The sequence below is a fragment of the Alternaria arbusti genome (assembly GCF_024043155.1).
Source record: "Alternaria arbusti strain BMP 1465 chromosome Unknown scaffold_14, whole genome shotgun sequence".
In the NCBI taxonomy this organism is placed as follows: Eukaryota; Fungi; Ascomycota; class Dothideomycetes; order Pleosporales; family Pleosporaceae; genus Alternaria; species Alternaria arbusti.
This window is the reverse complement of record NW_026249954.1, coordinates 190,997-205,977: the sequence shown is the minus strand read 5'-3', so window position 1 is coordinate 205,977 and position 14,981 is coordinate 190,997. Positions and strand designations below refer to the sequence as shown.

Genomic DNA, 14,981 nt, shown 5'->3' with positions numbered 1-14,981 from the left:
GCACAGCTTCGTTCTCCCCTACGCTTGGTACTCGCCGGACAGCTACCATGTCACCATCTCAGTTACGACAAGGTCCTTCAAGCCCACTATCTGTCGCTGATAACGCATCTGAACAACCCATTCTCTTGAGTCTAGCTTCACGCCAGCCAACGCTTGCAAGGCGCCGTACCAGTTCAGCAACAGCCAGGGTTCAGCGACAAGACTCTGTTAGGCCCGCTTCACCACCTAGTGCGGATGATTCAGAAGCACAACCTGTGATTTCGCGTGCGACTTTCCGCCAGCCTACACTGGAGACCCGCCGCACAAGCAGTGCAAAAGCCAACAACAGGCGGCAAGATTCTATCGGATCCGCTTCTCCGTCTGCTGCATATGACTTGGAAGCACAGCCAATCATCTCACGTGCGCCTACACAACAGGGCACTTTAGGGATGCGTCGAACAAGTGCCGCAACAGGTAGCGTCCAGCGCCAGGACTCTATCAGATCCACTTCTCCATCTGTTTCGTATGACTTGGAAGCACAACCTCTCATCTCGGGAGCGTCCACGCAACAGGGCACGCCAGGGATTCGTCGAACAAGTACTGCAACAGGTAGCGTCCAGCGGCAAAACTCTGCCAGGCCCACATCACCACCTGCTATGGATGATTTGGAAGAAGAGCCCGTCTTCTCGCGTGCAGCGTCTCGGCAGGATACGCTAATGGTTCGTCGAACAAGTACGATGTCGCCGAATATTGGACGGCAAGAATCGATGTTAACCACCTCGTTGCCTGTGGCAGAGACCTCGCTTGAGCAGCCGGCCCTCTCGCGTGTGGCCTCTCGTCAGCCTACGCTACTCGTTCATCGAACAACTACGACGTCACCGACTGTACAATGGCAAGATTCAAGTTCAGCCACAGTGTTGCCTGTGGTAGAGTCCTCGCTTGAGCAGCCGCCTCTCTTGCGTGTAGCTTCTCGTCAGCCTACGCTACCCGTCCATAGAGCGAATACGACATCACCGACTGCCCGGCGACTGGACTCCACTGTACCAACCTCATCACCTGTTGCAGACGAATCGATTAGGCAGCCAGTTCTCCTACGTGCAGCATTACGTCAGCCTACGCAAAGGGTTGAACGTATAAGCACAGTGACACCGGCTATTCAGCGGCAACCTTCGACTATACGCACCCCCTCACCTGCGGCAGAGGTCTCATCTAGGATGCCAGTTATTATCCGTGTGGCATCGCGACAGCCTACACAGGGGCCCCGTCAGACAAGCACGATACCATCAGTCGTGCAGCGGAACGACTCCCCAGGGCCTGAAACTTCTCCCATCCTGTCTCTCGCTACGGATGACGTATATGATCAGACGTTTTCGCCTCTTCATTCGCGCCAGTCTACGGTGGAGGTCCGTCGAAGAAGCTCAGTACCGATAGCTGCTCAGCCAAATGACTCTCCAAGCCTCGAAACCTCTCCAGTCTTATCTCTTGCCATAGACAATTTGCCTGATCAGCTATATGCATACTCCGATACGCGTCAGCCTATACTCGAAGTTCGTCGGACAGGCACTGCTCCGACGAGTGAGCTTGTCATATCTCCCGATCTGTCGCCTGCTGAATAGGACACACTTGCACAGCCTATGTCATCTCGCCCGGTTTCACGTCAGCCAACGCGTAAGGTAACTATCCGTGAGGCCAAAACTTATCGTGCGCCTTCATCTGAGCCTCCATCGGACACAGAGGACGTCCTTGAGCCGGCGATCTTGTCGCGTTCTATCTCATCCCAGCCTACACGTATGGCGAGCATTCTTGCTATATCTGAAAGTCCTGTGGATCCGTCGAGAGAAGCAGATGATGCCGCATCCGGGCCTTCGGTAGACGCAGAAGTTACACAGCGCTCTTTCGAGCGGCAAAGAACCATTCGGAGGGAAACGATGCCCAATGAGCGGCTCACCATAGCTGACAGAACCTTGTCTTCCAGTCTTCCGCTTCGTACTCGTACTGGATCTCTGGTTTTCCGAAGTACCGAGCAAGATGTTGAAGCGCCGCTTGATGAACGAACAGAACTTGAGAGGCAGGAGGTTCCCGCATCAATCCACGTCCCTGGCCGCGATGAGGACACTGATCAGGTTGGGAGATCGCCCACGACCGCTTTCGAGGCTGAATCGGAACCTTTCGCGCTCCACATGTATCAGCGAATGGCCGAGGAGCCATCTGAAGAAGAACTTGAGCCCGAGAGCCAAAGCGCTACATCAGTTGACGTCAACAACCTTGAAGAACCGGCTGGTCAGTTCGAAAGAGCATCCACTGCGAATGTCACATTCGATCCCGAATTACTCGCACTTGACGTCTATCAACGGATTGCCGAAGAACCGCTTGAAGAGGACTCTGAGGCTGAAAGTCAAAGCGCTATCGCGTCGACCAATGTCAACGTCATTGAGGCAACGAGTAGTCGAATCCAGAGAGCACCGACTGCTAATGTATTATCGAATCCGAACTCTTTTGCGCTCCGCGTATATCAACGCATCGCTGACGAGCCACTTGGGGAAGAACCTGAGCCCAACGCTATTGCGCCGACGAACTCCAACAGCACTGAGGATATGACTAGTCAAATTGAGAGAGCACCGACTACTCAAGTCTCTTGGACAGTAGAGCCCTTGGAACATGTCAAAGCTCGAAGCCCGACTGGCACGATGCCCCCCGTTGAGAGACGTGCCACACAGACTTCACCCGGGTATCCAGCGAGCATACCACGGGCTGTAACAATAGCTCGCGACGTAGAGCGCAAAAAAAGCAGTGCTGCTCCTGACCAACTCGATAGAGCACTTACCATGCGATCCTCTCCAGCACTGGAGCCTTTGGTATATATCGACCCTGAAGGCCTGCCATCAAAGACTGTCCCTCTCGAAAGAGTGAGGACACAGGCTTCACCTGAACTCTCAGTCGATGTATCACGGGCGTCAACAATACCTCTCGAATCGAATCGAAGACGAAGTAGCGCTGCTCAAGGGCTCACGCCATCCGCCCGAGGATCAGAGCCTTCAGTACACTCCAGCGCCAAAGCTGTGCTCGATGAGACCCCGCAGGTACAGGGAAGATTGAGAGTAGCGCCCACAGAGCCTCGCACAACCGATCGTCGACGCAGCAGTGCTGCCCCTGGAATCACAGCGTCTCCCCCACAGACCATCCTTGAGAGCATAGAAGTCGGAGCGCAAACTAAAAGCCAGACGAAGAAGCCGAAGCAAGGCGCGAACTACCCACCTGAGCAGCAATATCCGCCAGCGCCTGCATATCCCCTACGGGAGACTCCCTCATGGACGAAGCCGGACACTCGAACTCCATCACCAAAGGTGAAAGCTGAGAGTCCGCCCAAGAAGAGAGGATGGCTTAATCTCGGGGCCAAGCCAGAAGAGGAGTCTTCTGAGTTAGAGGGAATCAAATCCCGTCAATCAAGCCAGCCTGCCCTAGACCCATCAGAAGTGCAGCCATTTCTGGACGCGGCACCTGGGTCGCCAGAAGCCCCAGGGGGAACGCAAAAAAGGCAAAACAGCTATCCGAACCAGACCAGACAGGCTACCTATCGTCGAGACTCCAGTGCCCCTCCTATCCGAAGGGCCGACACTCGAACAAGACAACCCTCCGTCTACGCTAACAAGGGCGACTACTACCCAGTCAGTCCGATCCTTCCAGACCGCATTGACAACGGTTCGCAGCTCCAGCCTTCACCATCTCGAAGGAACAGTTACTCCATCCCACAGTCAGCCTCAATACCCGAGAATTCGCCTCAGGACGAACCGCGTGCGCAGTACTTCCGTCGCGTCTCGTCAGGCCCCTCCCGCCGCCAATCGCAATCTCAAGGAGCTCTCTACATCCAGAAAGATGTTGCAGTCAGTTCCAGAGCACCTACGTTCCAGAATAAGCTGGAGACAGAGGACGAGACTTCTCGAACGAATCAAGAACGCCGTGAAGAAGACTTCCAGGAACCCGTCCGGAGAGACGTACGCAGACGGACTGGAATGGGAAGCCCAACCTCGAAAGCAGAAGCAACGCCCAAAGAAGGAGCTCAGTCGCCTGAGACGCGGCAAAAGTTTTCTCCAGTTCCCCAGAAAGAAGGCCCGTCAGACGAAGGAGAGTCAGATCATTCGCGGAGCAGGTTTCCGGAACTGTCTGGTGCTCAAGTGCCAAGGGGACAAGAGCAAGAGCAAGAGCCAACAGCACGAACCGAAGAACAAAGGCGGACTGAAGTGGTTATGGAAGAAGATCCTGCGCCTGCCGACGCCAAGGGTGCACCTGATGAAGACATACCCACCCGCCGTCGCATCGATAACTCAAGCGGGCCCTTCGAAGATGACTATGCCTGGATCAACAGCACGGTTGACCTCTCGCGCTCAAAGACCATCCCAAGAACATCCACCGGAGATGAAGGTGATCGAAGACTTCCAGGTGCAAACCCAGAAGAAGCGCAAATTGCACGAGCAAACACTCGTCGTGCAACCTCAGGACGAGTGCCTGATTCCGCAACAGCCTCACAATCTGCACGAAAAGATTCAACAACCGCCACGCGAAGGCCATCGTCGTCAGTCAAGAGGACGAACACGCGACGGAAGTCATCAGCAGTCGGAGAAGACAGAGCAGCGCCAATCCTCACAGAAGTACCAACGGTCTCCAGAGCACCGACACGATCGGCGACGATCCCCTCAATGTCTCGACAAGCCAGCATCCGGCGAGGGTCTGCCGCTCCTAGAAGGGGTACAGCAGTCTCCCCAGAAGCTTTGCCAGACATTCAAGCCAGATCAACAAAGGAAAGCAGCTCAAGATCAACCCCGCGGCAAGAGTCCAGAGGTGCGGCCTCGCCTGTCGCGGTACAACCAGGTCGACGGTCATCTACTGCAACTAGAACAGGTACGCCAATCTCCAGAGCGGCGTTACCAGAATTTGGAGCCTCAAGGAGGGGGGGAGACGGACCTATGTCGGCCACATCACAAGGGTCGCGTGGTACAACATCGCCAGTCCCAGCTTACGACAGGGGGGATTCTCCTGTCGGAATACAACCACCGAAAGGTTCATTGGGTACAACCCAGCGCGCAGACCAGATCTCAGAACAACAAACCCAGTCAAGCCCACGAACAGAACCAAGCGATGCTAAGCCAGCAATGCCGCGCCGAGTGACCTCATACGGAATGTATGAGTCCAGCTCCAGTGATCCGTATGCTTTACCCAAGAAAGCACCGCGAAAAGCAGCTGCATTAGCCCCTTCAAATGCCAACGCAAGTTCAGCGCCAGTGACGCAGCAGACTGATACCAAACCACCGGCTCTCACTCGTAGAGACTCACTAAAGCCACGGCGCAGTCCCACGTCAAGGATATCAGAACTTTTCGGGCGGGAGAAAGGCGCTAGTCCCGGGAACGGAAGCCAACAGAAGCAACAGCAACTACCCGCACCGACAGCCAAAGCATTGGGTGCGACGAAGACTGGCTTAGCGCCTGCATCTGTTGCAGCTGCACAGGGATCCGATGCGGATACAGCAGTGAAGTCATCCCAAGCACAGCAACTACAGCCAGTCAAGGTTCAGGCAAAGGCTGCGCAAGGAAGTGGGATTACGAATCCTCTTAGGGGGCGCTGGGGATGGGGATGGGGAAGATGATCGACTCGAAGTGTAGGAATGGGTGGTTAGTGGAATTATGAGAAGGATGACGATGCCCTATGAAAGGTTTGGGTGAGTGGAGGAAGACAGCTCGACAACCTAAGTATTGAATTTACTACTTCAACTTCCTAATCAGCTTGTATCACCTCTTAGAAACAAGTCATGTCAAGAAAAGTTGCGTCTGAGTCGCGATCAATGGTTCAGCTCCATCCGTACAAGGGATATGTGGTCCTGTTCGTCCCAAGGTGGAAAGCCTGTATACCTGTGTTGGAAAGGGTCTAATTCCAAGGCCCGAGTTCCGTCTTAACCACGTCATTTACATATCTTGACATAGCTTTAGTTCCACTCACAATTTCAGTCAGAGTCGACGCCCCAAGCTATCTCTGGCTCCAATGTCGTTTGGACAATCTCAAAGGTCTCTATCAAAACATAGCCTATGCTCGAAAGGAAAGACACATAGCGCACGTTGACCCAATCCTGGCATGTACAGCACAGCATCCAACCTAACATCATCTTAGCTGTACTCTCGCCTATACATATTCTAGACATGCCTCGGAGTCTTTTCTTGCCTAAATTCCCTAGATCGGTCTAGGCCGCTCCTCTTCTCCCATGGCTACCTCTTCAAACTTGTCTACTGGGGTGAGACTCGCCTCCTTCTTTCCTTGCGACTTATCTGTATAGCGAGCGTTGTTACTTCCATGAACCACTTCCATAAACCAGGGCAAACACTCAGTGCGTAGTGAATATCGAGTTGTCATCACAGCGCTGTGCTTGAATGGGTTAGGGATGCTACATCCACATTGCCCATTACAGGATGGTGTCGATGTGAAAAAACTTCTTGAATTGAGGTTCAACATTCGCAGCAAATATTCATCTACGGAATCGGCTCATGATATCATCTGTACATTTCATGAGCTGTGTAAGGAGGAAGACAAGATCTTACAAACTCATATTCAAGGCGATAAGTTTCGAGTTAAGATAAAGAAGGTGTAAGTTCGGTTAACTCCTCAACCGCCAATATATCTACCACCATATCGAGACATGACAACTGAGCTCAAAACACTTCCACTGACTGTGAATACCAACGCATTTGCGAATTCCTTCTCAGGTTCAGGAACGCTGCTATCGACATTGAGTTGTGAAAGTTCTCTTGCCATTTCTCTTTCCACTTCCACCTGGATAGCCAACGTGACAAATTTCGCGGCTTCGTCGTTGGGAAGGGAATAAGTCTTCCGAACTTCTTCCACTGTGTTCACAAGGTAGTGCACCTTTCTCTCTACGTAGGCTCTTTTCTCTTTATCGAAAGAACCAAGGTCATTTGAAATCGATACATGGTCCGCAAATAGCCTAAGAAATTTGGCAATTCTGGGGCTGGAAATGTCGACAGTTGAACAAAGAGAGAACTTCGTACACGCTATGACGTAACTGGAACTTATAATTAGTTTCCTTCGTAATGTGTAGACTATTGATCCGTACTTACGGGACAGCTGCGTCGATTATCCTATAGTCCAGAAATTCTCTCAGACTGTGGAATTCGGTGGGGGGCGGGGGGTGATTGATGAAATCCATCAATCTTGCAACTACCTCGGCTCCTCCGTCACCGATGATGCCATCTTGATCATGAAGGCCTTGGATAGTAGCATGCATGGCCTTCTGCAAGATCGAGACTGGTTCATCGTCTCCGTAAGGCATTTGAGCCTTTAGTCGTGATACGAATTCGTTCTGAAATGTTTGGATCTGCCATTCAGCTGTTAAATATGTGGAGCCTCAACAGTTTGGAACGACTCACTGTACTTTCGTCACTCATCTCCCATACATCTGTACCAGAAGTGATTAGAGTAGTAATATTTCTTGTAAGATTCCGCTTACCATCAAAGATGAAGATGTAGACAATAGTCTCAGCGATGAGTTTCAGTCGCTCCTCGCTTGCAGCCGGCCACAGATAAGCACAGAACCGAGTCCAGTTATCATGTAACATCGGCAGCTCCTTAGCGGCTATCTCAGAGTACGATTTGCCTCCATTCTTCAATATACTTGTCGCAGTTTGGTCGGAAGCAAAATGCTGTAGCAGCACTCGTGTTGCTTCTACAGCCATTGGCCAGTGTATGTTCTGTCTTACATGGTGAATCGAAGAATACCATGGAAGTTTTGCATGTACAGGAAAGACAGGAATGCTGTTCATGCTAAGTCTTTCACACTCCTTGATCAAGTATCCAGTTTCAATCTGAACTGCGTTGATGACTGGCTCAACACTGATAGTCTCAGCCTTCAGATCAGGGAAGCAGGACAGGTCGACAAAAGGTGGCATGGACGCTTCATTTGTTGGCATGTAGTCGTGACTGTATCTGACTGGCCAGACAAAACCATTGTGGTCTTTGGAGTTGAACAACCCTAATGGAAGATTAGTTTCATCTAAAGTATACGACACGTAGAGCTAACCAAGGTCAATGTCTTGCTTCGCTTCCATCATGACGATCCGTTCAAGAGTAGAGAAGGGAGTAGAGTCCAGGTCGTTGTCTTTGTGCGAATACAGACAATAAATACCTTCATATACGCCTCCTAACCAGGCGCCATTGTTGTAAAGCAGGGGTACTTCTTACGTCCACGTCAGCAGCATAGTCGTGTTCAATCACCTTTGCAATCTTTCCTTAAACGTCCACAGCAAAAACGAAGCTATTCCGTTTCTTTTCATTGCCGCATATAATCATCAAAAGCCTATTGGTTACTGGCGATCCTTAGATAAAGGCGGCGAGCGTCATCAGAATCTCTTGGGCTTCCCACTCCATCCACCACAACGTAGAAATCAGAACTCCCAGCATGCTTTCAGGTAATAATGGAATCTCGGGACTGAATAACCCAAGAGTCCATCGAGCTTCTCTGAAAAGAGATCATCGTTTTGTACATGTTCTTCTAGCGATGTTGTAGTGTTGAGTTGTGGGGGTGTTGAGTTGTGGGGGTGTTGAGTTTTGTGGGTATTGATTACAAGGGCACAACCAGTTCCACGAATCACGCGTTATGGCACATCACTCACAGAGGTACGGTAAAAGACGCTATCCTGAGAGCGACCCTGAGGCGGCAATATGAGACCCACGCCTGCATCTGGCCGTGCGTTGAACAGGCATCGTCGGAGGGTTGTCGAGCTGCACTGTTGTGATGTGGAGCCCTTGACAGCTCAGCGCGGTACGGGCGGAGCGTGTGGGCCGAACGACAAATAGCCAACGATAGCCAGCGACGACAGCTATCAACAGGCCACCCCCAACGCTGCATACAGCTCCCATCGCCGACATGCCACCGCCTGCTTTCTCAGCCTACAATCTGCCTTGCGATGCACCTCACCTGCGATGGTGCTTGACGTTGCGTACACCACCTCGCGCCATCTAGTCATCCACCCAGAATAACACACATGCGAAGGACTCGGCACATGACCAAAAAGAGGGCAATTTGTGGACCTGCATCAACGCATGTGGTCTGTGTACCCGCACCTTCTACGGTTCCTCTCAGCCCACTACCGTGACATGTCGCTGCGATGAGATTATCGTCCAGGATTGATTGTACTCTTGGAGAGGAAGGTGATTGTAGCTTGTATTCCTGACGATTTGGGATAGGAGGCTGAGGCCATGTAGATGGGTTGTGCTGTTTGACTGTACGTGGAGGCGACGGGGAAAGAATGTGATAAGGTGAAGTCATGCAATATTATCGATTTGGATGCATGTAGAAGATTGCGTACATGTACATGTACAAGTGGGTGATGGCATGGTACTTTATCTTCAATTCCAACTCCAATCTCTCGCACTACGTACACCGCCGCATACAAAGGCTGTTGTTTATTCCAAGGCCTGAACTGTCCAACATCGTCTTCTTCTACCCACCAAATAATGCCAATAAGAAAAACCCGTCCGCAATGCGTTCCTTTCATCCGCCTCAAGTCTCCTCTTTTCTCTCTTTCACCATCCTCACCTTCGCTCCGGACCAAGCCCATCTCCGACGCTGAGACAACCGCTTCAGGGTACACACTAAACACCTCAAACCCAGGCACCTGCAGAAGCTACTTCGGCTGCTCAACCAGTTGCGTCATTTATGTTGATTGAGAGGATTGATGGTCGAGGAATACTATGCTAATTTGTCTGAGTAGATGCGCAGTTTGCTGCTGTGATTGGGGGGTTGGCTGTTGCTGCTGGGTGGTTTGTTTGAGAAGTAGAGAAGGACAAGAGAGCGTCGGGAGCGAGACATCGCTAGCAACATACAAAAGGGCATCAGTTGGAATCAACTGCAAGTGCATGTTTTGTTTGTTTCGTACGCACAGCATCATTGCATCACATCGACATCAAAGATCCATCACTGTGACGCCACGTCCTTGCAATCAAAAAAGCAACAAAGTTGCCATTCATAACCCATGGTCTAAACCTTGTGTCTAGGTAACCCATCGTCTATACTGCGCAGCTCAAAACCCGGCACCATTAAGCCAGGTTGATTCCATATCCATCAAATCATAATCGTTAAAATCCAAAAACATTTCGAAACGCTTTTTCGCATGTCTACAACTGTGTCAGAAGACCCTGGCTCTCCAAGAGCAGGACAATCTGGTGGACGGCTGTTCTGACGTTGGTAGTCGACAGGTCGACAGTCAGGTCAGCGTTGGCGGGCACCTCGTACGGGTCGTCGACACCAGTGAAACCCTTGATCTCACCGGCGCGCGCCTTGGCGTATACACCCCGCTTGTCGGTCTTCTCCGCATGCTCGAGCGGGGTAGAAACGTGGATCAGGTAGAAGGATCCGTATCGCTCTACCGTTTGGCGGGCTGCCTTTCTTGAGTCCTCGAAAGGAGCAATGGGCGCAACGATGGCTGCTGCACCAGCCTTGGTGAGCTCGGCGGCTACAAAGGAGATGCGGGCAATGTTCTTGTCACGGTCGGATCGGCTGAAGCCCAGCTCGCTGGAGAGCTCACTGCGGATGGTGTCACCGAGAAGGAGGGAGACGGAGCGACCACCCTGCTGGTTGAGGGTGACGTTGAGAGCGCGTGCGATGGCGTCCTTGCCGGAGTTTTGGTAACCTGTCAGGAAGACAGTGAAACCCTGTTGGCTGCGGGGAGGGTGGGATTCGCGGAGGACGCGAACGACTTCGGGGTACGAGAACCATTCGGGGATCTCCTGGCCGGTTCGGAGGCGCTTGCGGAGCTCTGTTCACAATGTTAGTATCCAACCCCCAAATGAAGGAAATGCAATTGACGTACCAGTTCCGGAGATGTCGAGGGTCTTGATGCCCTGCTCAACCTCGTTCTTGGGCTTGTACTCGTCCGAGTCGGGAAGGTAGGTCATCTGGAGGAAGGGAACAACCTCGATGCCGAGCTCGTCCCTGTACTTCTCGACGGCGTCCTGGGCGTCGTATGGACCGTAGAAGTCGACACCCTTGGAGTTCTTGCCTGGGCCAGCGTGGTCACGGCCGACAATGAAGTGGGTGGCACCATGGTTCTTGCGGATGATGGCGTGCCAGATGGCCTCACGGGGACCAGCCATGCGCATAGCCAGGGGCAGAAGAGCAAGGACGGCCATGCCGTTGGGGTAGCGGGGCATCAGCGCCTGGTAGACACGGACACGGGTGAAGTGGTCAATATCACCGGGCTTGGTCAGGCCTACAACGGGGTGGATGAGGACGTTGGCCTGGCGAGCGCGGGCAGCGCGGACGGTGAGCTCACGGTGAGCGCGGTGCATGGGGTTCCTCGTCTGGAAAGCGACGACCTTGGACCAGCCAAGCTTGTCGAAGTGCAGACGCAGCTCTGCGGGTGTGTATCGGAGGCCGACATAGTCGTAGTGCTCCAGGCGGTCGATGGCCTCGAGCTTGCCGCCGACGTAGTACTCCTTGACCGTCTCGTACAGGTACTTGATGGCGGGGTGTGCTACGTCGTTGTCCTTGTCGAAGACCTCGCGGGCCTCCTTCTCCTTGTCCGGCTGGTAGACATCGTCGACGGTGATGATGGCCAGGTTGCGGTCGTCGCGGAAGTCGCGCAGGGCGATGCGGGCGCCTTGCTTGACGCCGACCTCATCGATGGTCTGTTTCGAGATGTCGAGTGTGATGGGAATGGAGAAAAGGTTGCCGTCGGCGAGACGGTTGTCGGACACTACGCCGTCGTAGTCCTTCTGGTTCATGAAACCTGCATTATGCTGTCAGGGGTCGTGTTGCTGCAAACATCGCAAACACGAGGGGCGCCTTCGCTGCCCCTCGCCTAGCGCTGCGGGATGACGACTTACCCTCCAGAGGTGAAAAACCTCCGTTCAGGATGAGCTCCAAGTCGCAGAGCTGCCTCTCGGAAAGAACAATGGCCGGAAGCTTCTCAGCCTCTTCGAACAGTTCCTTGCGTCGCGGCGCATCGCGTGCGATCAGGTCCTTGAGGACGCCGCCTGTTGTCCCCTCCGTCAGCATTCGTGACCAACTCCAGCGACTCGGTTGATCAACTCACCATGGGGTGCGTTCGCCATGTCTAAAGAATATGTGAGGAATATAGAATCCGGTGGTGGATCTGGTCAGGTAGTTCGGCGAAGACTTGATGTCGTTCCTGACTATACAAGACTGGCTTCGCGAAGGAGGCTTTGGGTCACTCAGAGAGAAAGATGCGCGACTAAGGACTACAAGGCGGGACGGGTGGAAAGGGCTTTTTATTCCCCGGGTTCTACGGACACTTCAGGCGCCATGTCCCCGATTGTTGACCATAGGCTTCTCTGGATTTTCTCTGCTTGCAGAGACTAGGGCACAAAGCGGGTTGTTGTATGGGTCGGCAGATCTTGGAAGCGATTGCGCAATTGCACGCGATAGTTAGAGCCTGTCTCACCCGGCTTTTCGTTGGGCGACGCGACCACAGTGACGTGAGCGGAGCGGAGAAGGAGCACCATGTCCTGCAGTTTATGTTGCGCTTTAGCGATTTTCAGGAACACCTCACGTATATGACAGGTCTAGCGCAATGCTGGAAATTCGTTCGATTCATGCGTGAGCTTCATTGGCTCCTGCGTCGGTGGTATCTCGGCCCCGTATATACATAATCGGATGCGACTGCCGCAAACCCCATTCTTTCGTGACCCAAACCCCATGCTATGCCATGTCCCATAAATAACCCAAACGCCCATGCTAATGCGGTACAACAAGTAGGAATCAAGACATCCTACATCACCCTAAACGTTCAAAGAGACTTGTTGCAGCTTGTTGGCTAGGTCCTCGTTTTGCTGCTTCATCGCCTGCTCTTGGAGGAACTGAGCATATCGTGACTTGGGGTTGTGGATGCCGCACTCGGACTTGTTTTTGCCCTTCCAGCGTCCAGCTCGCTCGTCCTCTCCAGCAGCTACTGGCTGTGTAGAGTGCCAGTCACCGACACTCTTATAACCCTGGTTGAGAAGGTCGTTGTATGGGACGTCGTTGGCGTCGACGTATTCCTTGACCTGGGCGAAGTTCCAGTTGGCGAGAGGGTTGATCTTGATGAGGCCGGCCTCGTCGACCTCGATGATGTCCAGATCTCCACGCTTGCCACCTTGGCTGCGTCGGCGACCAGTCAAGACAGCCTTGACCTGAAGTTCAGAATAGGCACGCTCGGCAGGCTCCACCTTGGCAACGTAGTCGTAAAGTTCGTCGTTGGTGTCCCATAGCTTGTCGCCGTGCTTGGCAGTAAAGTCGTTGACGTTGTCGCAGCCGGCAGGCTTGTAGACGTGTACCGGTGTTCCGTATCGCCTCCTTACCCGGTCAACAAGGGCATAGGTTTCGTCGAAGTGGTAGAGAGTGTCAAGGAAGATCAGGTCGATGTTGTGCTTCAAAGGTCCATCGAGCTTTGAAAGCATGTCCACTGTGACCAGGCCAGTAAGACCAAAGGCGGTGGTCTGGAATAGTCCAGGCAGAGATGTGATGCACCATCGGAGGATGTCTACTCCAAGTTAGTTTAGGGAACTTTCAGGAGTAAAGTGCCATCACGTACCTTGAGGCTCAAGCTTCTGGAGCTGGGCGTTGATAAACTTCAAATGAGGCTTCGTGAAGTAGATCTCAGGTAGGCTCTCCTGACTGGATTCGGCTGAAGCATAGCCAGACTCCTCGCGGAGTGTAGGCTGCTTGTAGGCGTCAACCTTTGCGAACAATGGTGACGACATCTTCAAGATGGTGTGGCGGAAGTTTGGGGTATGGCAGGCACGTGCGGAGAAGCCAGAAGGAGAATGTCTTTGTGGGTTGGCGTCTAAATGGAGGCTTCCCAGGAGAAACTACTATTATCAATCGTTTGAGTCTGGAGGTGGGAAGAGAGAGAGCGACCACGGCCTGGAGTATATATTGGGCGCCGCCATCGGGATCGCTTTGTAACCATCTCCGCAAGGTGCGATAGCTGGGGGTGAAGACGTGCGATCACGCAATTCGCGCTAGTACATGGTGGAGCAAAACTCTTCCTCCCAGCCTTATGTAAGGCAGTCTCGCCAATCATTCGGCGGCAGTAGACGTTTTGCTACTTCTGAGGCTCGGACGACGTCTATGCTCATGCACTCCGCGGCTGTGCGTTGGTTGGAAATCGCCCGATGATTTGAGGTTTTGTCATCAACGTCATCCCGTCGACGATTGCCGAACAATGCGAATGGCTGAAGTCATGGTGATCTGGCTCTGGCTGACGGACTAGACGGACGGACGGACTGCCTAATGATGGGCTGAGGAATGTCATGTTGTCTCATCTTGACTTTCTCTTGATGTTTGCCTCTGCTGACAATATGGAGTTGGTGGAGGTGCCCCGGCCCATCGGCAAGCGCCGGGCGATCGCGTCCGGGGCCTCGCCCAGAAGACTTGTAACACGCATCAGGATTCTCTGTAAAACCATCGGTTAGTGTGAGTCGTTGTGGAACATCAGGTTTATTTACCTATAGCCGTCCATGCTTGAGGCTGAACAATTTTTCTAGCCTGCTGCACGACTCGGTGCACCTTGTAGTCATTGGGCGCGAGATCCGTCGTCCATATGTCCCACCTGCAACAAGAATGTGCCTTTTTGTGGGTAAGCAATGTGGCGCGATTCTTGTCTGAGGGCTTCGCGATAGTCTTATGTCGTGTTGTCGGTGCTGTTGTTGTCGTGAGTAGTGGCGGATGTCACGGCGGGGTCAGCTTTTAATGGAAGTCACCTCTCACACTAAATCGCCGCGGCTAACCGGCATGGTCTACAGCTCAATATCAATTGGATGGAGTTTATTACCGCAATCAACGAATCGTTCTTGGTCTTTGCACAGGCACCATGTCCAAATTCTAGGGTCTACTCCCATGGATGCGCGAAGATTGAGAACGTACCCCGAACCCATGCGATTGGTAGCAATGATGTACTGGTGAGCTTCAACATTGTCGCGCAACTTCGGCAGAGCTGGGACA

General features: G+C 52.8%; 4 protein-coding genes across 4 annotated transcripts; 1 reads left to right on the top strand and 3 right to left on the bottom strand.

Annotated features, from left to right (window-relative positions):
• Positions 1 to 1,769: 1,769 nt before the first annotated feature.
• Positions 1,770 to 5,142, top strand: J4E86_008618 (uncharacterized protein; the record flags this gene model as incomplete). The annotated part of the gene is made up of 2 exons (XM_051449129.1): positions 1,770 to 3,971; positions 4,012 to 5,142. 2 exons carry the CDS (start codon positions 1,770 to 1,772, stop codon positions 5,140 to 5,142), a joined length of 3,333 nt encoding a protein of 1,110 aa, XP_051299548.1.
• A 1,483-nt stretch (positions 5,143 to 6,625) lies between these two features.
• J4E86_008617 (uncharacterized protein) lies at positions 6,626 to 7,713 on the bottom strand (the record flags this gene model as incomplete). The annotated part of the gene is made up of 3 exons (XM_051449128.1): positions 6,626 to 6,983; positions 7,099 to 7,366; positions 7,488 to 7,713. 3 exons carry the CDS (start codon positions 7,711 to 7,713, stop codon positions 6,626 to 6,628), a joined length of 852 nt encoding a protein of 283 aa, XP_051299547.1.
• A 2,440-nt stretch (positions 7,714 to 10,153) lies between these two features.
• Positions 10,154 to 12,091, bottom strand: MET3 (Sulfate adenylyltransferase; the record flags this gene model as incomplete). The annotated part of the gene is made up of 4 exons (XM_051449127.1): positions 10,154 to 10,794; positions 10,849 to 11,766; positions 11,864 to 12,013; positions 12,073 to 12,091. The coding sequence occupies 4 exons, from the start codon at positions 12,089 to 12,091 to the stop codon at positions 10,154 to 10,156; spliced, it is 1,728 nt and encodes a 575-aa protein (XP_051299546.1).
• A 687-nt stretch (positions 12,092 to 12,778) lies between these two features.
• On the bottom strand, positions 12,779 to 13,738 carry J4E86_008615 (uncharacterized protein; the record flags this gene model as incomplete). The annotated part of the gene is made up of 2 exons (XM_051449126.1): positions 12,779 to 13,518; positions 13,570 to 13,738. The coding sequence occupies 2 exons, from the start codon at positions 13,736 to 13,738 to the stop codon at positions 12,779 to 12,781; spliced, it is 909 nt and encodes a 302-aa protein (XP_051299545.1).
• Positions 13,739 to 14,981: the final 1,243 nt, after the last annotated feature.